Source organism: Salvia miltiorrhiza, chromosome 8, assembly GCF_028751815.1.
Source record: "Salvia miltiorrhiza cultivar Shanhuang (shh) chromosome 8, IMPLAD_Smil_shh, whole genome shotgun sequence".
Taxonomy (NCBI): Eukaryota; Viridiplantae; Streptophyta; class Magnoliopsida; order Lamiales; family Lamiaceae; genus Salvia; species Salvia miltiorrhiza.
Window position 1 is genome coordinate 26,343,262 of NC_080394.1, and position 22,892 is coordinate 26,366,153.

At 33.5% G+C, this 22,892-nt stretch overlaps 1 protein-coding gene and 1 long non-coding RNA gene across 2 annotated transcripts; both read right to left on the bottom strand.

Moving 5' to 3' along the window:
* Positions 1 to 2,901: 2,901 nt before the first annotated feature.
* On the bottom strand, positions 2,902 to 10,116 carry LOC130997313 (CDPK-related kinase 3-like). Its single transcript, XM_057922590.1, has 11 exons — positions 9,149 to 10,116; positions 7,647 to 7,777; positions 6,751 to 6,792; positions 6,487 to 6,595; positions 6,310 to 6,388; positions 4,560 to 4,856; positions 4,321 to 4,430; positions 3,842 to 3,949; positions 3,701 to 3,763; positions 3,438 to 3,605; positions 2,902 to 3,360 (listed from the first exon to the last, which is right to left on the bottom strand). The coding sequence occupies exons 1-11, from the start codon at positions 9,683 to 9,685 to the stop codon at positions 3,226 to 3,228; spliced, it is 1,779 nt and encodes a 592-aa protein (XP_057778573.1). The 5' UTR covers positions 9,686 to 10,116; the 3' UTR covers positions 2,902 to 3,225.
* Positions 10,117 to 18,764: 8,648 nt separating this feature from the next.
* On the bottom strand, positions 18,765 to 20,489 carry LOC130997314 (uncharacterized). Its single transcript, XR_009093043.1, has 2 exons — positions 20,063 to 20,489; positions 18,765 to 19,139 (listed from the first exon to the last, which is right to left on the bottom strand). It is a non-coding gene; the product is annotated as an uncharacterized LOC130997314 (long non-coding RNA).
* Positions 20,490 to 22,892: the final 2,403 nt, after the last annotated feature.

Here is a 22,892-nt window from a genome sequence, read left to right on the forward strand (position 1 = left end):
TTATACGATATAGATTAAATTTAATATTATACTCATTGAATTGACAATATGTTTATTATACACTATTTTAAACCAATTATTAATATTTAAATAATACTAAAAATTATTAATGTGATTAGTAATATTGTTATCAACTTATTTAATTCATATATTTGATAGCAATATTTGACATTTTTATATTGATGATGACAATTGACAATATTATGCACATCTCTTTGGGCCAAGTCTAATGAATAAAAAATATTAATGAAAAAAAAACTATCAAAGAAGAAAGGCAAGGCACTTGTGTCAATCTTGAGAGTCAGCTCTGGTCAAAGTCATCGTTGACCGATCAGCTCCGCCAAAGTCAGCATTGACTGGTCAGTTCTACCAGGGTCACCTTTGACCGGTTAGCTCTACCAAAGTCACCATTGACGGGTCAGCTCTACCAAATTTCGTCCTTAACAAATCAACTCAGTGTCAACCTTGGGAGTCAACTCTCTTAAATGTCAGTTCCGACAGCTCAGCTATGCCCACACTTGTCAGTTCAGCTCTAACAAATCAATTAGGCCCACATGTAACAGCTCAGCTCCGAAACAAAGATAATTGTAATGAGGTTTGAGCCCAATTGTCCCACATGTAACAGCTCAGCTCCGAAACAAAGATAATTAGGCCCACATGTAACAGCTCAGCTCCGAAACGTAGATGTAGATTATTCGCTCAAACCGCGTAAATCTTCATATTCTTTAAAAGATGAGTTTTCTACCTCCATTTTTTCTCTCTTCTCCAATCAATTTTTTCACTATTTTTCTCTTTTTTTATTTATAATTTTAATTCTTTTCTAATTTTGATGTGAAGAAATATTCAATATGCATCTTAAGTTGAAGTTCATAACATGATCTTTAATATGGTATAAAAAACATCAAAAATGAATTTAAAATGAATAGGTTATTATTTTCTTTCTTTTTGTTAAAATTTTACAACTTTTTATTTATGCTTATGTATGAAAATATTTTTTTTATTATTATGTGGAATACTCTATAAAAATAATGTGTAATATTAGTTTGATTATCAAATAAGTTGAAATTATTTAATAACTATAATTATCATTATATTTTATACATAGTTGAAAATTATGTTCTTAAATTCAAAATTTTATTGAATAATATATCATTTTATTTTTAAATCATATTTTTTATTTATTTATATATTTTAATTATGTTTAATATTTATATTTATTTATTTAAATATATAATTTAATTTTAATTTTACCGTGCATCACATATGGATGGGGGTAGTTAGTTAACTATAAATTTAAACTCGAATATTTGACTCATCTCATGATAGCTCACACAAGACGACACTTTCAATCTAATTAATTAGTTTATCAATTCCTATACTGCTACATCGCTCATCACTGCTGTAAAATTTATCTTTTCGGGACAACTTTTATTTATATCGCATCCAACTCTCATTCCATCTTATCAGAATACATTTTTCATTCTATGAACCAAATAATTAATTTACTAATCAGTTACACTCATTCACCATTAAAATAAATAAAACCGAAAATGTAACACCCCAAATATTTATATTTATTATATAAGTTTAATTATTAATATTTTTCTTGTACAATTTATTATTTTTAGATAATTACATGATATATATAGATAAGCACCATTGATTTTATCTAGTTATTATTATTATTATTATTATTACGATTCCTATTAGAACTAGAACTCTTTTATCATCTTTATTCTTTATCCTAGTAAGAGATATACATAGATTATACTTATCAAAAACTCTTTAGAAATTAGTATAAATATGAGATCTATTTTCAAATCCTGAAACACACGCGGAACTAGAAAGCAAGAATTTAAAAAAAATCGGTGCGGTGTAACTAGGATCCTTGTTCCGGATTTGATTGAATTTATAAGATTCGATATTAAGGTGACGGATTTTACGCTTATTCATATGGTTATATATATTTTTATTATCGCGTTTGATTACTTGTTTACGTGCATCTTATGATTATGTTGTTATGTGTGATCGTGGGATCTAAGTCATTGATCTATGTTGTTATGTGCGATCATGGGACCTAAGCTATTGATCTATGTTGATAAGTTGATCATGGGACCTAAAGCCATTGATCTATGTTGTTATGTGCGATCATGGGACCTAAGCCATTGATCTATGATGTTATGTGCGATCATGGGACCTAAGCCATTGATCTATGATGTTATGTGCGATCATGGGACCTAAGCCATTGATCTATGTTGATAAGTTGATCATGGGACCTAAGCCATGGATCTACGTATGTGTTTGGTCATGAGACTTAAGCCATCAACTGAAACTATGATTATGTTTGTCAAGGGGCTCCGGTCTCTTGGCGTATGTTTGCATGTATGATAATGTGATTTGATTATATATGTGACGTATATGATATTTGTTATGTTCCTCACTGAGTATATTTTTTTAATATGCTCACCCCTTATCTTTCCAGTTTTGCAGTTATGGAGTCGAGGTGGCCATGGAAGTTGAGAATGACTAGAGATAAAGATTTTTCATAGAAAGTTTAAGTGGATTTGTTACGTTTTAAATTATTGTTTTTTTTATATTTATTTTCATGTTACTAAATTAGTTTTTTGGGCAAGTTGGTTTTGAATTATTTTTAAACTTTGATAGTCAAGAAATTTTATTTTATCTATTAGTTCTTCAAAATTTTAAATTGAAAAGTTTATAAAAATTGGGGTGTTACATAAAATATTTAAATATAACTTGTTCGTAGACACGTATATATGTACAAACATTTCTAATTTATTCTTTTGAGAAAGTATCTACAAACACATTTCAGGTTCAGTGGATTCTTAATTAACGTATATATAAGATCAAGAAAACTGCTCTAATTCAAATTGCTCTACATTTCTTTAAAAACAAATTGTAAAAGCATACCATTTCCTAATGCAAAAGACTCTCCAGTCCATACAACACTTTCCTCAACACAAATTTCATTCACTATATCAAGAAGACTAAGATTAAAATAAAAAAAATAAAACAAAAGTATCAACCAAAAAAAAAAAATCTCTAACGAGGGCCAGGCCGTAAAATATGGTTGAGCTCAACTCCACTACTACATTTGTACATTAAATTCTTCATCAATTATGCGCAAAATCCAACAGTAATATTTTCTTTTTGAGGATTCCTAAATAAATTATGCATGAGAAAAGAGAGGAGAAGAGAACCTAGTTAATGATGTCTCATGTTTGAGCTGCGAAGGGTGAGGCCATGCAAAAATTTAGTATATCCCAGCAAACTCAGTTTGCCGTTGCCCTTTAACCAATCTCTCAGCATAGAATACGCAGTAGGCCCAACGTTCAGCTCCTGCATCCACCAAAATTCTATTAGCTAGGTTGGATTGGGGATTATCACAAGCGAGACGAGAATAGTTAGTTAGCTACCCGAGCTAATTCCTCTACTGATATAATGCGGTTACCCTCCTCTTCAAAATGCTCGAAAGCTGTGGAAGCAATTTGCTCCCATTTTTCTAGGGCCTCCAGTTGGTATGTGCTGATAGCAGCTGCACAGAACTCTTCAAACTCCATCTTTCTATAAGATAACGGCGCCATCTGAATTAACAGAAAAAAGTATAGCTTATTAGCTCCACTATGCATCCATGAAGTTAAATATGTATGTAGTGTGAGGTGTTGATAAGCTTGCTAACCGCATGAAGGATATCCGGGACCCTAGATGCCTTCATGGCATCAGTAGCATTACGTGCAAGAGCCTGCGAAACAATTACCATTTTTAAAATACAGGCATGTATGATTCAGAAATTCAGGGCCAGGAGGTTAAGCTTGACAACCTTTTTGAAGTTCTCGAGAGAGACTCGTCCATCCTCATTAGGCTCCAAAAGCATGAATTGTGCTCTAAGATAGACCAACTCCTCCTCACTCAATGCTTTTGAGAGAGCCTATATATAACCATCGAACAAGATTTATTAACACTATATCACCACAATCTGATCAAACAAGGCCATTGGTGCTGAGCATGCATTAATCAAAGGTGGGTGTAACAATACTCATGCATGCTTATATCACAAAGGAATAACAAGTATCGTGAAATTTCAAAAGAATAAAAACCATATAACATGCTACAATCACATAACTTTAGTGGAACAACAAATCCTCTTTCCTAATAGCTAATAATAGGAATCAAGAAAAAGATCGCTATCATATGCATATTCGACCTCAAACTCCCCTACTAACCAAGTATTAAAGGATGAAAACAATAATAAAATAAACAAACTTCTCAAAGAACAGTTTGCAACAATAGCCCACAAACCTTTAGTGCTGCACGTTTAAAAGGCGTAGCATGTAGATACGACTTCACTAACTTATAGACCAATATGTCTAACGGAATTGGATGGCTCTCACTTCGCAACCAAGGATGAGCTGCATATGCAAATATATGCAAGTTTATAAACATTGAGAAGTGAAGTTAGCAGCATATTTAGTAATATATTGGCAATTTCAATTTGGCTTTAAATGACTTTTGTGAGCAGCTCATGGAGAAATACTAACTCAAAGCTTGAGCAGCAGTCATTCTTTTACGGTAATCCTTGTTCAAAAGTCGCTTTACGAAGTCCTTGGCATGTGAAGAGACGGATGGCCAAGGCATGTCCTCGAAGTTTGGCTCAGCTCTCAAAACAGAACGAAATATTCCAGACTCCGTCCTTGCCCAAAATGGTCTACTTCCACAAAGCAAAATATAGGTAATGACACCAATACTCCATATATCAGCCTCCACACTGTAAGATCTATGAAGAACCTCAGGTGCTACATAATAAGCACTTCCAACAATATCATTTAGTCTTTCATCTGCCAAGTTAAATAAGCAGCAGAAATTAGAAAACTAAGATATCCACTTAATGCAATGAATGCTTGGCATTCAGCAGGTAAAAAGTGCAAAGGAACGCTGGTGAAAGATGTTACACCTTGTTGGTAACGCCATTAACCACACATATAATCATTAACTATGTGTGGCTAATAATTTTTATTAATTTTCCACATCAGCATAACTGAGTTTAAAGAATAAATATGACATAATAGGTATAAAAAATAAACGTGATTAAATAGTTTTTTCCACACCTATTAAATGTCAATAGTTATTTAAAATTACCTAATAGATTCACCCAAACTACACATATCTAATCATGTGTGAGTAAACTGCCACAAGCAAATTAAGTGTGGTTACAAACTTCAATTTCTTGTAGGCACGAATTAACTTTTTGGTTCACTGAAACAGCAAATGCAAAAACCATTTCTACTGATATCCACGTGTTAAACCAGATAAAAGTTTGGGTTCACGGCAGTTTGCTAATTCACCTCCGAAAGTAAAATGTTCTGGAAGAAAAGCAAGAGTAGTCATAAATTTAAGAGTTAATAGTGTTTTTGTCTTGCCAACTTCCAGCCTTTTCCAAAAAATGTCCCAACTCTCTTTTTCTATTGAAAAAAACCTCAACTTTCAGTGTTTTCCTTAAAATGTCATGGTATACAAAATTTGTGGGGAAGAAGGATTTGTTTGGGAAGAATTGTTAGAAGAAGTATTAGGGATTTTTGTGGCAATGTGAAAAACGATGATTCCTAAATCTGATTTTCTTTTTTTTGTATTGAAGTGGAATTTTGGTTGTATTATTGAGGCGGAATTGTTGTTTTGCTTTTTCTTAGGGAAAAACGACGTCTTTACATATGGTGAGGTGGAAAAAAATCCACCTCAGACTCCGGCGAGATGAATCACCTTTCCATCACCGGATTTTGCATAGCGGGATAGTTTATGAAAAAAATTGAAAGCTGGGGATATTTTCTGGAAAACGCTGAAAGTTGGGGACACAAAACAGTATTAACCCTAAATTAATTAAACTCATAATTCAGACAGCCGGACAGAATGAAAAACTGATAATCAAAGAATTCATCCAAATGCTTAGAAGAACAATCACAAAGAATAAGTTCAATTAGCAAGCACAGAAAGTGAGAAGTTTAAGAAAAACTATTAATCCACAGATGCAGATAAATAAAATAGCCAGCACAATCCATTAGATAACTCGAGCAAGTCAAGAAAATAACATCGAATTAATCAACTAAGTACAAATAATAGGCAGTGGTATGTAATTGACACAGAAGAAACTAACGCGATCTACGTTTTCTCAGCATTTAATAATTAACTTATCGAGCAATACCTAATCAGATCCTTTAGGAAGAAAATCTATGAGGTTTTACAGCAAGACAAAAAATAGCATTTTTCAAACAACAGGGTGATAAAATGGGTTATTACCTGTCCTGATAAAGTCAGAAAGACCAAAGTCAATGAGTTTCATATCAGCATCTTCACTTCTGGAGGTAAATAGAAAATTCTGAGGATTGGGATTAGTATCAATATCATGATGGGAAGTTAGAAGTCTTGTATCAAGAGCTATAGCAAACTGATAGCAAAAATAAACTTTCTGTATACCTCAGGTTTTAAGTCACGGTGGACAACACCTTGAAGATGACAAAATGCAACAACACTAAGAATCTGAACAATAATAAGTTTTGCTTCTTCTTCGGTATATCTACCACCTCTGAAATGAATAAACTATTGTGAGTGTTTTGCTGCAACCATCGGAAAGATGGCTAGAAATTAGAACATAAAAGAATATCTGCTTTTATCAGTCTCTCTCTCCTCCCTAATAGATTGCATGCAGGACTATGAAAGGGAAACTCTTCTATCACTTACTTTGACAATATTCTATCAAGCAGTTCTCCACCTTCACATAACCTGCAAGACAAGAGAAAGAGAGAGCTAATATCAGAATTACATACTTTATTGGTTCAAAGGCTCATGATACCAACTTTCAGAACACCTGCCAGTCCCAGTTTCAAAACTCAAATCTTTTCCTACACATGTTACAAAATTATTTCAAATGTATTTATTTTTTCTCCTAAACCTTTTGCAGTTGCAAAGAGTATTTTGAAATGAAAATGCAAAGTTTGTCTCTTTAAAAATGTGAGATATTTTATATAAGCATCCATTAAAGGAGATCACTCATACTGGAAGGCAAAGTTATAATTATAACCTATTAGCAGATGTTATAGGAAAAAACTTGTACAAGACCATCATCACATAGGCCAAATTCCCAAGATAGAACAGAAGTAACACTTTTATTCAAAAGCTATCACTTTGAGTACTCAATTTAAGAAAAGTAAGACTATTAGAAGCGAACTATTAGTTGTATTGAAGTTGAGTATCTGTACGACAGACCAAAATTCATGAGACAATTTTATAAAAGACTTGTTGAAAGTTGTTTATGTCAAATACTAAAGGAAATACTTAACTAAATCAGTATCTAAGTCGGGGAAACCGAAATAGGCTCCACCACAAGGTCCATGACAATGATATAAAGTTATTCATGGAAAGCATTCAATAGAAAGCATCAACTATCTTCCTAGTTTAAGAAACTATTAAAATATTGCCTGATCTAGGAAAAGTGTAACAAAATAATTTAACTAAGAAACTACACTGTTTTCCAGGCAGATATCAAGAACAGAAAGTCCCACAAGGAAAGAGGCATGCTTCACTTAACTAAGATTCAATTATGTACACAAACAGCATAGGGAAAAGAGAGTACGTACTCCATTATTATGTACACATTATTGGCATCCTCACAAGCATCATAAAATCTAACTAGATGTCTATGACCTGAAAGAGCTTTCAAAATTTTCACTTCTCGGCGAACATCTTCAATGGATATTGCAGTCGTCATCTGCCGAAAGGCTCAAAAAGCTTATTGAGATATAAATCAAGTTTTATAACATCATAAATTATAAATTCAGAAAAGAAAAGAAAAGAAGGAAAGAAGCCATCAGAAGTATAAAGAAAATTGTGAGTTAAAAAGAATACAGATCTGATGTATACAGTTCTTTCCATTTCATTTTACCCTCCTAAAGTTGGAATCATTATGCATGGCAGAACTACATTCACTGCTTAAACAAGAATGAAAACTTTCCAAGTACTCTTTATACTTTCCTTAATGTGACTCTAATCCAAATGTTTACTTCTTTCACCAATAAAGATGTTGGTAGTGATTATATCCATAAAATTATGTATCAGTAAGGAAATTATGATCAATCATTATGTTCTGAAGCTGAAGATAGATTTGTTATAGCTCATTCTCTTATTTGACAAACATTTTAAGGGGAAAGCAAAAGACATATCATAATGGCTCTTCAGCAGTCATATTAAGGTTCAAACCAACCTAAACACGATTGAAGGGGCTTCATAATGTACAAATATAATGACGGTGTCTGAATTATTGAACCAAAATGCTAGTCAGCATAACCAATATGACAACTCAGTATTAGATATTGTAAGAAATATGTGCACGGGAAAAAAGAAAAGTCATTTTTCATTTTTATCTAAACCCACCATCTCCCTTCACCTGAACAGTTACCCTATTCCCATATTAAGGTCTCTAATTTCCTATAGCCCCATACATCAGGAAATTGAACCCTGAAATGTTACTAAGGTAGAGTTGAATCAGTTAAGAAACTAAATCTGAAACAAATTCCGCAACTTGGGCTTCAAAAGGATTAACTGTTGATCCGATTTAAAAACATCTCAAATGCTTCTGTATCAATAACCCTAAACCTGTTTTCAGTTTTGCAGACATTCACCAACCTATCTAAACCAGAAATGCATAGCTGATCAACTAATGGATGCTAGAAAGAGATGCCTCTTTTAAGGTTCGCCAACAAAAGCCTACACATCCCCCTGGCGTTTACTATTTATGATTGATAAGATATATGATTTGAGTATTTTTTATCTCATTACTAAGATTTCTCCGATCTTACCCTTTCAATGGAAAATGAATCAAGCAAAATTAGCTCAAATGATAGAAATCATCCAAAAGATCCAATCCATCTTTGTTTTTTATCACCCAAAAGTTCCAATCCATCTCAGTAAACGATTAACATATACTATGTTTATCTATCTAGGATAATCCTCAAAGAATGCTCTTTTACCCTTTACGGAGACTAATGTCTGAGCTCAAATGATAGAAATAAGGTATGGTTTATTTTTTGGCAATAAAAGAAGCACATTATATTATGAGTATGTGAGAATGAATGGGTTTCACCTTGGGTTTGGAGATGATTTTGACGGCAAGAGGCAGGTCCTTGAGCTCCCCCTTTCGGCCTTTGGCATAGCAGGTATGACCAAAATGCCCCCTGCCGACCTCCTTCCCAAGCTCATACTTGGCCCCGAAATTCTTATTATACCCAAAATTCTTGTCCAGCGCGTGCTGCTGCTGCTGCTGCTGCTGCTCCGCATCTTCCGCCGCCGCCGCCGCATCCTCCGGAATGGGCCCCTGGCGAGGCGACTTCCTCTTGTGCCCCAACTTCCTCAGCGACGCCCTAATATGCTTGGCCGGGGAGGGCGGCGGAAACGGCTTCTTGAAGAACCTCATCGGCGTCGACCTCGCCGGAGAGGGAGAGACCCCCGCAGGAGTTGCGCTGGGGTAGGGACTCGGCCAGGGGCTGTTTGCGGCGGAGGATCTCGCCGGAGTGCCATTGCGAGGCGGCGTCTGGGGAGGGAGATCGGCGGCGGTGGTGGTGCTGGTGGGGTACCCATCGTTGTCTTCGGTGGGGATCGTCTTACCGTAACACTGCCCCATCAGCAGTGTGTGAGTGTCAACTCTCTCTCTCTCTCTCTCTCTCTCTCTCCGGTTAACAGAGCTTCCTTTCCTATACTACTATACTTGGATAAAAAAGTATATACGTTTCTTTGTCAGTATTGCAACTGTGCTTGCATTATATCGTGTTTCTCTTCATTTTTTGTAATAAAATTGCAGTCACAATTTCGAAGGGACAAGCAAGCAAACTGGGTCAAAACTCAAACAAGTTTTTTTTTTTTTTTGACTAAAAACTCAAACAAGTTAATTGGACAAAGAGACGAAAAAACGGACACTAATTATACTATCTTCCTAAGGGGAGAAACAAAATAGAAAACGAAAAGCATCAGTGAGATTTTCTACAACAAATACATGTGCAAAAATAGTAGAAAATTAAGACGGAGGGAAACGGCTCTTAATATCTGTCCCAAATTATCCGCATGAATCTTCTCTCCCATTTTTAATTTTTTAAATATTGTTTACCATTTTAATATATTAGTATATTTTAGTACAATTATAAAATAATTAATTACTAGAATTTATGAATTTAATTGGAGTTTATAATTATTTTTTATATTTGTTTTTAACTTTTGAATTGATAATTAATTAATCATGTTAATTAATCTAAGGGGTTAATACCGCTAAATACCTTAACTATTTTCATTTCCGTGTTTTGCATCAAATTCAGAAAATCTGCCACAGTATATCTCAATTAAGCTATTAAGCGATGTTTGCATCCGGCGAAATATTTCGACGAACTAACTATATTTACGTGTCAATATTTTAAATGACATGGCTTAAAATTGTCGATGTGGCCAATACGTCTATTTTTTTATCTTATTTTATTTTATTAAATGACGTATTGTGAAACGACGTCGTTTTGCATAGTATTAAATTACGTCGTTTCACAAGAACGTCCATCGCCTCCATAACTTAATCCTTCATAGCAGACTTCACCCCACATCCGAGAAGACCAAATCGCACCGGACAACGAAACCACGCCGCAACCGAGGAGACAACGTCCACCCCCACATCGCTGGAAGATCAGACTGCGCCCACCCTCCTCTGTCAAATCCGACACGCCAGTTGTCCTCTTCAACATCCCATTGTGTCGTCATCGATTGCAGCAACTCATCGTTATATTTTCGTCAATCAATTCGGCGTGATTGTCATCGATTGGTTGATTATTTTCGTCCAATTTTGCCGTGGTTCCCGTGGATTCTTTTTCGCCATGGTTCCCTTTGATTCCCATCATTCGTGCCTAAATAAGTGGTTATCTGACAAGCAATCGCCGATGCCGACGTGAAAATGGTGGAATTTGAAACTTTGGGGAAATCTTTGTGAGGAACAACAGAAGCTTTGGGAGAAGCTTTGAGGGAAAATTAGGAACCCTAATTTGAATTTGTGGGAAATTAGGAATCCTGATTCGAATTTAAGCAAAACGACGACGTTTTGACTATCGGAATTTAATTACACGTAGGCATTTTCGGCTGCGAAGTCAGCTTCAATTTTACCGAAAATTTTCATAGAGTGCAAAAACCGCTTCAAGGCTTAGTTGGGTTTAATTAGCCCTTTCCTGTCCGTACTTTTTGACTGTATGTAGGGCAGATTTTTTGAAACTGATGCAAAATACGAAAATAAAAATCAAATTTAAAATATTTAGCAGCATTAACCCCCTATTTTAAAGTTATACTATATGTGCCTCATTTCTATATTTGAATGTTGTATTGTTAACATGTCTCTTCTCATAAAATAGAAACTCAGTACGTAACAAATTTCTTCATATAACTCATTATTTACTTCATATGCCTCAATGATCTACACATCATTATCTCTCTTTTCATTTAAAAATAATATTTTTATTTCCATCTCTTACTTTTTGAACAAATATATACTCTAAAAAAAGTTAATTTATCTATCATATTTTATTATAAACCATTTGTTTCTTAACATCCATGTACAACTTTTGTGGCCTATTAAATTGGGGCTGAGTAAGTATTGATTAGGGTTCATTATATAATACTCCATTCGTCGATAAAAACTAGTCTCTTTTTGCCATTTTGAGACATCCACGAAAATTAATTTCAATCTCTATTTTTGAAATTTTGTTATCACATGATGGACCATTTTCTCCATTTACAATACAATTAATTATTATTATTATTATTAGGGTTATTGGGGCCTAAATACATAAACTTTGGGTCCATCTTGGTATTTCCCACGAACTTTAAAAGTTGTCAAAAAAAAAACACGAACTTTGACTCATTTTATATTTCCTCACGAATTTTGAGAATTGTCAAAAAATACACGAATTTTGGCTCAATTTATTTTTTCCCGTGAAATATACTTATGAAAAATTATCCAAATAATTCTTTTATAATTAATAATAAATATCGCTTCACTTGAGATTAGGCATTGAAAAGTTTCTCAATCACATGATCATGAGATGGATATTTCACATCATTAATTGGATCGGAAAATGCTAATTAGAATTATACAATTGAGCGGTAAGTTTTAATACACTCATTATCTCTCGTTATCTTTTAACTAGCTTAATTAATTTAGTTAATGATAGATGCCAATTATTTATGGGTAACATGAATTTTTTTTAAATAATTTAAAATATATTTCATTCAAATATATCTCAAGTGAAGCGGTATTTATTGTCAATTATAAAAGAATTATTTAGATCATTTTTTATAACAATAAATTTTGTGAGAAAAGACAAATTGAGTCAAAGTTTGTGGGAAAAAATAAAATGAGTCAAAATTCGTGTATTTTTTGACAACTTTTAGAATTCGTGGGAAAGTCAAAATTCGTGTATTTTTTTACAACTTTTAGAATTCGTGGGAAAATCAAAATGGGTCTAAAGTTCGTGTATTTAGGCATCAATAACCCTTATTATTATTAACATTATTTTTTAGTTGAGACAATTTATTCACTCACAATACACTAATCGTTTTTATTAAAACTTGTGTCATATTCTTATATGACTATTTTTTGTGGACAAAGATTGTTGGGAAATAATTGAGATATTCAACAAGTTTTAATGATACCAAAACCATTAGAATGCTTCACTTGTCTTTATTTCTATTGCAGGTCCAAATGCTCCAGTCCTCACAGGCCCTGACTGAAGCTGCAAATACTTTAGTTCAGTAGGACTAGGAACAAAAGACCGAAGACTAAAGATAGCACAACTGAAGCACAATTCACTAAACAAATACAAGGACGCATCTCGACTGGAAGTCATCAGTCGAAGAAGTTCACACATTCGACATCAACCTTGAACTGAAGACGAAATCAAACACCAGTCGACATTCTGCATCTGACTGAAGAGAAGAGTACCGGACACGCTGCATTAAATGCTCAAGTACTACAACATTAAATGCCGAAGATTTGAAGATCATTCGTACATGTGCCAGAGCTCCCCTTTGCGTGTAAAGATGCAGAAGCAACATACTCCAAGGACAAGACAATTCAAGACTCGGTCAAATGGAGTATCCGAAGATTGCCACCTCAGCCCAAGAAGCGACATTCTCTCACAACGGCAAAAACCTTGAAGACCATCTCTCCAACGGGTCTATTCAAGACTTCACCTATAAATAGAGCTCAAGGAAAATCTTCAATCTGGGGATGACCAATTCGAAGACATACGCTGAAGTTCTGCCGAATTAGAGAGCCAGCAATTTCATAGATAGATTTCGAATCAAAGAAGAGAGTAATCAACGTTGTAAAATCAGTCTAGCTGATTACCTAAACTCTCTTGTAAGTCTAAGCATCATGTTTTATCCTAAGCCTAGAATGGATTACTCGAGAGCTTGTTCTTAGTAATCTTAGTTGGAAGAGTTCAAACCCCTTTTTCAACCAAGAGAAAAGTGAGTTTGAGTGGCTGTTGTTTAGTATCATAAAACTATTGTTGTTGGTTGTGGTTTAGTACCAGTTCAAAACTAAACAGTTCGGCTTCCTTGGCACCCAAAAAGCCAAGAGGGAGTTCAGCTTAAAGGTGCTGGCTCCAATTACCTTAGCATTAGCTGAGTGGGCACGACAGTGTCAGGGCGTGCTAAGTGTTAAATGCAATTCAGGGTGGATTGGTAGGTTTGCTGTGCACCTCTAAAGCATAAGCTCAGAATGTTTCTCAGACAAATAATCTGGCTGTGGATGTAGGAGAGATGTCTCCGAACCACGTTAAAAATTCTTGTGTTCTTTACTTACTTTCGGTTATTTCCTTTATCTGTGCTTAACCGTTTTCAACTGAACTGACTTAACTGAAAAATGTAACCAATGATTTTACAAGTGACAAACATTATCTAAAGTAGGGGTGGGAATTTCGGGATCGGGTATCGGGTACCCGATTACCCGACCCGAAAAAATCGGGTATTGGGTACCCGATACCCGAAAAAATCGGGTTCGGGTTCGGGATCAGGTATTTAGGGTGGGGAAAAATCGGGTATCGGGTATCGGGTATACCCGAAATACCCGAATTAATTAATTTAATATATTTTGAATTATTTAAATTGTTTAATACATTGGCTGGCAGTGTGGCACAGCTGTAATCCAATTTCGGCCCTTTGGCCCCTTCCCAAACCCATTCCCAGCCCCCAATTCCAATTTCGCAAATTCTCAATCCCAAATTCCCAATCCCATTCCCAGCCCCCAATTCCAATTTCGGCCCTTCCAATTCCCAATCCCATTCCCAGCCCCCACTCCAGAATCGTTTCCGTTTCCGGCGACCCAGCGGCGCCCCTCGCCAGTGAGGAGCTCGCTTCCAGCCCCCCAGCCGCGACCTCGCCCAGTCGCCCCTTTGTTCCGCCGGCGAGCTTGTTGCTCCGCAGCAGCCGTGCCGCCAGTGGAGCCCCGCAGCAGCACGCAGCAGCTTGCTGCCCCCGCCAGCCGCGACCTCGCCCAGCCACCCCAGCCGCTTGTTCCGCCTCCGAGCTTGTCTACGCCTCTTCTTCTTCTTCTTCTTCTTTTTTTGTATGAATTTTAAAAGAGGTAGCCTCATTTGAATTTGCTGAGTCTCGATCTGTATTTTGTATCAATTTTCTTGATCTATATGAATATTGTATGAATTTTCTTGATCTGTATTTTGTATGAATCTTGATCTGTATTTTGTATGAATCTCGATCGGGTATTAGGGTACCCGAATACCCGACTCGGGTACCCGAGTCGGGTATTAGGGTACCCGATTTCAAATTCGGGGTCGGGGTCGGGTAGTGGGTTTAGGGTATTTTCGGGTTCGGGTACCCGATTTTTTCGGGTAGGGTACCCGAACCCGACCCGATTCCCAGCCCTAATCTAAAGGTTATTTGCACTAAGTTTAAATTCCGCTGCTGAGTTATTAATTCTACTGACGACTAATAGTAAGAGAGATTAATAACTCTACTATGTTTTACAAACTAGACTGAAGCCTTACTTTGATATCAGCTAAGCTCAGTGCTCGATTGTTGTCATCTCACTAAAGTATCTTCAGTATCAGTCTACAACCTATTTCTAACTGAAACTGGTTAAATTTGTTTGACTTGCGAAAAATAGACCACATGTGTATTCCCCCCCCCATACACCTGTCAGTCAACCCTCTGAGACCCCAACAAAGATAATAATAATTTTTATTTTTATTAAATAACTCACTCAGTCCACAATATCAATATCACTTTTATCATTGTGGTCCGTGCACAATATCCTTATCCTTAATTACCACTTTCATTCATAGTAACAAAACTCACCACTTTTATAGTGAGACTCAAATTCCACTACTTTCATTTATAGTAGTATTTCTTAAAATTTGTATTGTTCATAAGTTGATAATGATATCGTGAACGAATAGAATGTAAAATTTGTATTTACTTTTTTCTGTTTTTTGACGAGTTCTTTTTTGAGTCTTAGACCCCTAGTCTGTGTTCTTGTGCTTTCAAGAGCTTTTTTCTTTTTTCTTTCATTTTATAAAACTTCAATTTAATTAATTATTTTGAATGTATATAGAATGTAAATTAATAAAATTAATATTAATAATTAATAATATATCATGAAAATACAATAAATTGCGGGTTAAAGATTTCATCCAACAAGGGGAACGGTTCTTAATATCTGTCCAAAATACTTTATCACATCCAACTATCCAACGAAACGGTTCTTAATATCTGTCCCAAATTATCATAGGAATTGAATTAAAATGGAAGGGAGATGAAAAAGGAACGACTACTGTAATTTGTAATGTACGGATTCTTCACATTATAGTAACGGTTAAATGCGTCCGGATCAAGGCTTAAATAATTTATTAGATACGATTAAATTTAATTTTTGTTTTCCTTTTTTTACCATAATAAAGTATTGACGATTTTAATTCCTTTGCTTAATTATGTCACTTATTTTTTCGACAAACACATCATTTTCTTCAACTTTTTTTTTTCTTTTTCATATCAATCATTTTCTCTTAAATTTTAAAATATACACAAATTGATAATTATAAAATAAGAATTAATTAAATCGAGCTTCGTCTCGAATCTGTAGAATCTTCAGCTGTGTTTGGCTAAAGAACTTTCAAGATTTTTTTTAAATTTTTTCAAATAAAGCAAAGTTTGGGATACTGACCTAATTAAGTGAACAATAATGTCAATAATGTGAAATTACAAGCCACCTACACAGTACCTAGACATCAGCAGAATTAAACTCAGACTACATATCAACAAATATCCAAAACTCAATTATGCTAACAATAAATGCATTCTCCATTGCACAGTATTTTGCAGTTGCACTGCATAGTTTTTTCTCTTTCACCTAATGATGACGCACACCCATTTGTTAAAAACATTTTGTAGTTGCAAAATCAAATACTATTAAACGAATTCAAGCTCAACATAATCAAATATTAATTGAAATTAAAACTCAACACAACCTCTATTGTTGGAACATCCTACAATCTGTGTTAGGTTAACAAGAAGTCAACTAGTGGAGAAATTTTATATAGGTTGGGTTAACGTAGTATTCAATTTACATGTAGTATATCCAAATCTAAATTTAAACCATAAAATTTGTTCACATGGTATATTAAAATCGCGGCACATATTTTAATTTTTGGGATGGCCACCGGTGTAGAGCGCGTGAGTCAGATGCGTCCGCCACCACCTGCTCATTGTCTCTATTATTCGCTGAACAAACGCTAATGGTTGATTTAGCCGTTCGACGCTGCTACCCAACATCCGACTCATGACCAGTAGCAGATTAATGTTCTCGTCATCCTCATCACTATCTCAAATTCCACTTCGACTGACATCAACATCACCATACTGTCATTGTAACTGCCTTATGACAACAATGGATGAACACGTCGTAGGAGAAAGAGAGAAGATGAATAATAAATGAGGATAATAGATTAAGAATTATCTATGCATATCGTGTTCAACATTATACATATTTGCATGTAATACCATGTATATTTATATTCAAAATCATATATGCCTATTAAAAATGCATTAAGAACTTAAAAAATGCGAAAAATCCTAAATAATCGTATTTTTAAGGGACATAATACTACTTCCCTTTTTTGTCTTGAAAGATATTTGCCACGTGTCACGTTTTTATGTGTCCACATAAACACTATGTGTGGCCCAAATTTAAATTTATAAACTATCTACGTGAAGAGGATCTACATAATCCACTTGCTATATATATATATATATATATATATATATAGGGGCGCGCTCCAGTGAGACCCCCTATTTTTCGTGTAACATGAGTACAATGAATAAGACATATAATACTAATGAACAAAACGTATATCTAATAAACAAGATGTATATACTGATGAAAAATAAAATTTAAAAAATTCGTAATGAATAAGACATATATACTGATGAACAGGGCCGTATATACTGATGAACAATGCAGTATATACTGATGAATAACAAAATTTAAAATATTCTGCTCCCTCCAGGATTCGAACCCTGCGAAAAAAAAATCACCCTCCAAATACAATATCAGCCATAGGATTGATAAATAAACGCACCAGATCGTGCCCTAGATCTCACTAAAATTAGGGGGTCTCATTGGAGCGGCCCCCTATATATATATATATATATATAGGGAAGGGATCAAAAAAGAATGCTAAATGTAGAGAGAATGAGGAATGAATCTCGGCCCTTCAAATCTGCCCATCCTACGGCTCTTGATTTTACTAAGGATTTGAATTAATAACTCACTAAAAGGTTAGATTTGTCATAACATATTTAAGCTATCTGAAAATATCTTTCAATACTATGGAAAGATTTGATTTTTTCCTTAATCTCAACAAACCAAAATCGTTGAGTGAGGAATTTGGAAACAGATATCTACTATAATTATGCTAATTATATTAATTTATATTAAAAAAATTAACAAGGTCAAAACTTCTTTCCTGTTGTAGTTTTATTTCTTTCAATGCATAATTCTATTTAAAAACATTCAATCATCATTTACGTGTTCGTTAATTCAGCTAATAAGTCTATGTGATAAAAAATTCAAAATATTTATTTTGGTATTCATTAGCTTTTCCTTTATATTCATACATGCATTAATATATATAATTTAATTATAAATTTGTTGTTATAATAAATAAATAAGTAATGATAATTACTTCCATAATTAAAAAAATATTAATTCTAAAAATTATATAGAAATTTGTATATCAAATTTTATTCTCTTATATTATGTTTTACATTATTTATGATTTTTTTTCACAATTCTCTATCATATCAATATTCAAACTTCATTACTAGAATACTTATAATTTTATAATATTTATTCAAAAAAATTTAGTTTAATATTTTTTTGTAAATTATATTATTATTTGATTTTATTTCACGATTTGAACAGTAAATTGTTCACATTATTCGGACAATTTGAAAGTTTATTCAGTTTATAAATGTAATATGTTAAATTATTCAGATCAGTTAGATGTTCATTCAGCAGAGTCTGTATTTCATATTTTATAACATATTCAGTATATTTTTCACTTTATTCACAAACATTGAAAGTTTATTCAGTTTATAAATGTCATATGTCAATACATATCCATTCAATGAGACTAATAGTATAAAATGAAATCATATCTTGAAATATATTTTTTTAGGTGCAAAATGATTTATAATAAATTTTGCAAATACAACTATAAATTATACTGAATAATATATAAATTTAACAAATAAACTACAATATATACTGAATAATACATAAGCTAACTGCACAATTCAATAAAATTATAGTATGTGAAGCTTTGTCCAAAAGTATGCGAAGCATCGAATTTATAGCATCGAATTTATATTGAATCTTGGATCCTTGCACATTTCTTCAAAAGTATGTGAAGCTTTGTCCAAAACGGCCCTTTTCACCTCATTTTCCTCCCATGCCAAAATGGGTGCACAATACCGTATGCGCATCCTTGAGAATTGTTGCGGTCGTTTATTAGATATGTTGCATTTTCAGCCTGCGTGCCATCACCAATGAATGAACAAATATGACTTTAAGCACACATAATTTATATAAATTATAGAATAAATTAATGAATAAAGATCAAATTTATTTGAATAAACTACAAAAGTTAATGAATATACCTGAAAAATTTATGAATAAACTACATAACATACCGAATAACCTATAGTCAGATATTAATTTTTATACAAAAACAGAATTGTAGTTAAATTGTATTTGCCTCAAATTAAATTATATAAATAATAAATAAACAAATATGACATGACCACACATAATTTATATACATTACAGAATTATTAAATGAATAAAGATCAAATTTATTTGAATAAACTACAAAATTTAATGAATAAAGATCAAATTTTATTTGAATAAACTACAAAAGTTAAAGAATAAACATGGAAAATTTATGAATAAACTTCATAACATGCCGAATAACTTATAATCAAATAAAAAAAATTTTATGCAAGAACAGAATCCTAGATGATAACCTGTAATCACTACATCCTCATGATGATAATTAGAAAACTAATTTTAAATCCAAATCCCATTCTAATGAAATCCTCAAGATGGAGACGAAGCTTCCCCAAATCGAATACTTCTCGTTAAGATGAATATTTAATTACAAACACGAAAAGCCCTTTGCTTACACCATCTTCACTATCCAAAATATAAAATAAACAAGTAATAAAACAAAGTAACAACTAGCCCCCATTTAACGGATCGCCGCCGAAAACATCAGGAATCAATTTGTGGTGAGAACTTCCATTCTATTCCATAAACAGAGAATACATGATCTATTCAGTAAATATTAAAATTTGTAATTAGACCTTTGATTTTCATAGCCACTCACACGATATTCACGAACAAAGAAGAAGAAATCAGTAAACGCCGCCGGAAAATCTACAACTAACAACTTACACGGTTTTCAGCAAACGCCGTCGGAAAACTGAACCAATCGTCCTCCAAATCCAGACGGCCAAATCAAATGTTCGCGGCAGGATAACTGCAATGTCGTCGGCCAAATTCAAGCGTCGCTCTTGTAATTGGAGATGAATCGCCGTTCGTTTGGGAGGAGACGCGTCTGGTGTAGGGTTTCCAAAGTGAGAGGAGTTTGTTTGGAAAAGACGTGGGTGAGGGGAGAGATCATTCCTTAAATTAGGAATGACAGTTTTCTGAATAGACAAATTGTCTAATATACCCCCAACGTTTTTTTATATGATTTTTAAAGTTATTCAGTAAATTAAAAATGTAGATTAATTATTAATTAGTTTTAATCTGAACCATTAATATATTCAGATCCTATGGTTAGGATTCATTCCTTATTCTCTACACTAATGGGATTCTTTGTAGATCTCCACCCTATATATATATATATATATATATATATAATATACTTGTCACCTATACAAAAAAAAAAAAAATACACAGTCGAAACTTGACTATCAACTTCTTTCATTTATTGCATATTCATGTGTATTGATATCACACTCCAAACTTCTGAAGGAATAACTGTAAATCAAGGTTCAACCAATTCATAGAGATCAACAGGAGAAAATCTTGCTTAATCCAAATAATAGGATAATAAGTTGGGCAACGCCCCTTTAAATGAAGAAAGAAAGACATTGAATGATGCTAGTTAATCAACAGCATAACTAAACCTTTAGATCACAAGTTTGGTTTCATACTTCTGATTACCAACATTTATTAACATAATAGTAAAGTTACAAGACTAAACTGATCAACAAATGATGTCCTTAGAATACAACATAGAAGTATTAAGTTATGAAAAAACGAAAGACATATATGAGCCTATGCTACAACGGAAGTCAAAATGCAGAGTTGAACTGTAGCCTCAGCTTTGCCCCGTTAGCACCATCCACTCAACCTGAAAACATTTAAAAATATTTGGGTTAAGTACTAATGTACTCAGTGAACATACATCTTTTAAAATATTTCATATTTTCGTAAAGACAGTTTATCTAATCATTTATGACATGATTTAGAAGGTTTTAAACTAAAAATACTTCTAAGCATGTAAAAATATTTAATTTATTAGCGCGTCATTGTCACATTCTTTTTTGTTACTCGCTTTGATTCCGAACCTCTAGTCACTAACGGATTGCTTCCTCTCATTCTTGACCTCGAGATTTTTATTCGGAAAACATGCTCTAGAATGCATCCCGTCGAGCAATGTTGTAACACCTCATTCATGGTTAGTGCATGATGGAGATTAACCCATCAAAACAACTAGCAAGTGTATAAAATTATTGGGTTTGAGTCCCCTGTGGCGCGACCTTTAAATTTCTTTATTTAATATTGTTAATTTATCAAAAAAAAATCTTAGATAACGTGTTAGGTCAAAAGAGAACCTCGATTGGTACATTTGCGAACCTTAAACAGAGTAGAGCACATAAAATATTTTATTGGATAAACATATTTGCATTTTATGAAATATTTAGAGCTTATATAACTCAATCATACATTTGGAAAATAAGCTCACTTAGATAGGTAAAGTTTGACATTCAAACGTAATTCATCTCAAGAAAACAGTGCTAATCCTCTTGGTCAACAAAACCTACAAAAATTTCTAATTTTAATAGGTCTCGTTAAACTAGCTTTAAGTCAAATGAAAATACAATTAAATCTTGATTCATCACGTCAGATTTCCAAATTTAAATTATAACTATTGAAAACTAAAATTCTTGGTTAAGGACATCAACAATATCTTTGCTTGACTTTTATTTGGCAATTGAATTTATTTATGAAAAATCAATTTAAATTATAAATGCTTTTATTTGTAAAATACATAATGCAAATTTATTTCATGATTTCAACCTTAGACTTTTCTTTTTCTCTAATAAAATTTCAATTCAGCAACAAAGTGCGGCTCAATTGGTAAGATGCTTTCCCTCCGACCAATAGATCGGGGATTCGAGTCATCAAAGAGAAAATGGGGAACCATCATTGATCACCTTTAAAAAAAAAATCAAGCTTAACTCATATAATAAGTAATTATTGCACATAATAATAGTATTATAAAATCATTTCTTAAGAATTAATTAAATTATACTTCCTTCGTCCCTCAAAAGTCTGCCCCAAGATGAACGACACAGGATTTAATAAAAAATGTTAAAAAGTTTTAGTGGTGGGATCATGCACAAAAATAGTGTTTAAATGGTTATAACTGTAAAGTTGATAATAGGGTCATGTATAAAAATAGAAAATACTTAGATTGGGGCAAACTTTTTGGGGACGGAGGGAGTATATGATTTTTTTTAACAAATTATATAAAGTAAATAAAGAAACTTAAAAACCAATCGATGAAGCGATGGAGGACTCGAATCAAAGACATCAAGTATTGAGCATTAACTTCCTACCGCTATGCCAACACACGCACAGGAGTATATGAGTCTTATTACTTAAATACGGAAGTGTTTGGTTTGGTGGATGAGATAGATAATATTGATAGGATTTGAGGGGTGATTAAATAATCCATCCAACTTTGTGGTGATAAGTAATTACTCATTTGGATGATTAAATGTGGGTCGAGTTATCAATCACGAGTCCAATCATATAAATCAAACACTTAATTAAAATGGACTATTTTATCAATCATGCCTTATCACTCAAATCAACCGCCTTGGTAACCCAACTAGGAATCAACTCAGCTGAATTCAGCTCACGAAATCAGCGTATTAAAATCAACTCAGCTGAAATCGATCCTTTTGTCAGCTCATGAATCAGCTTA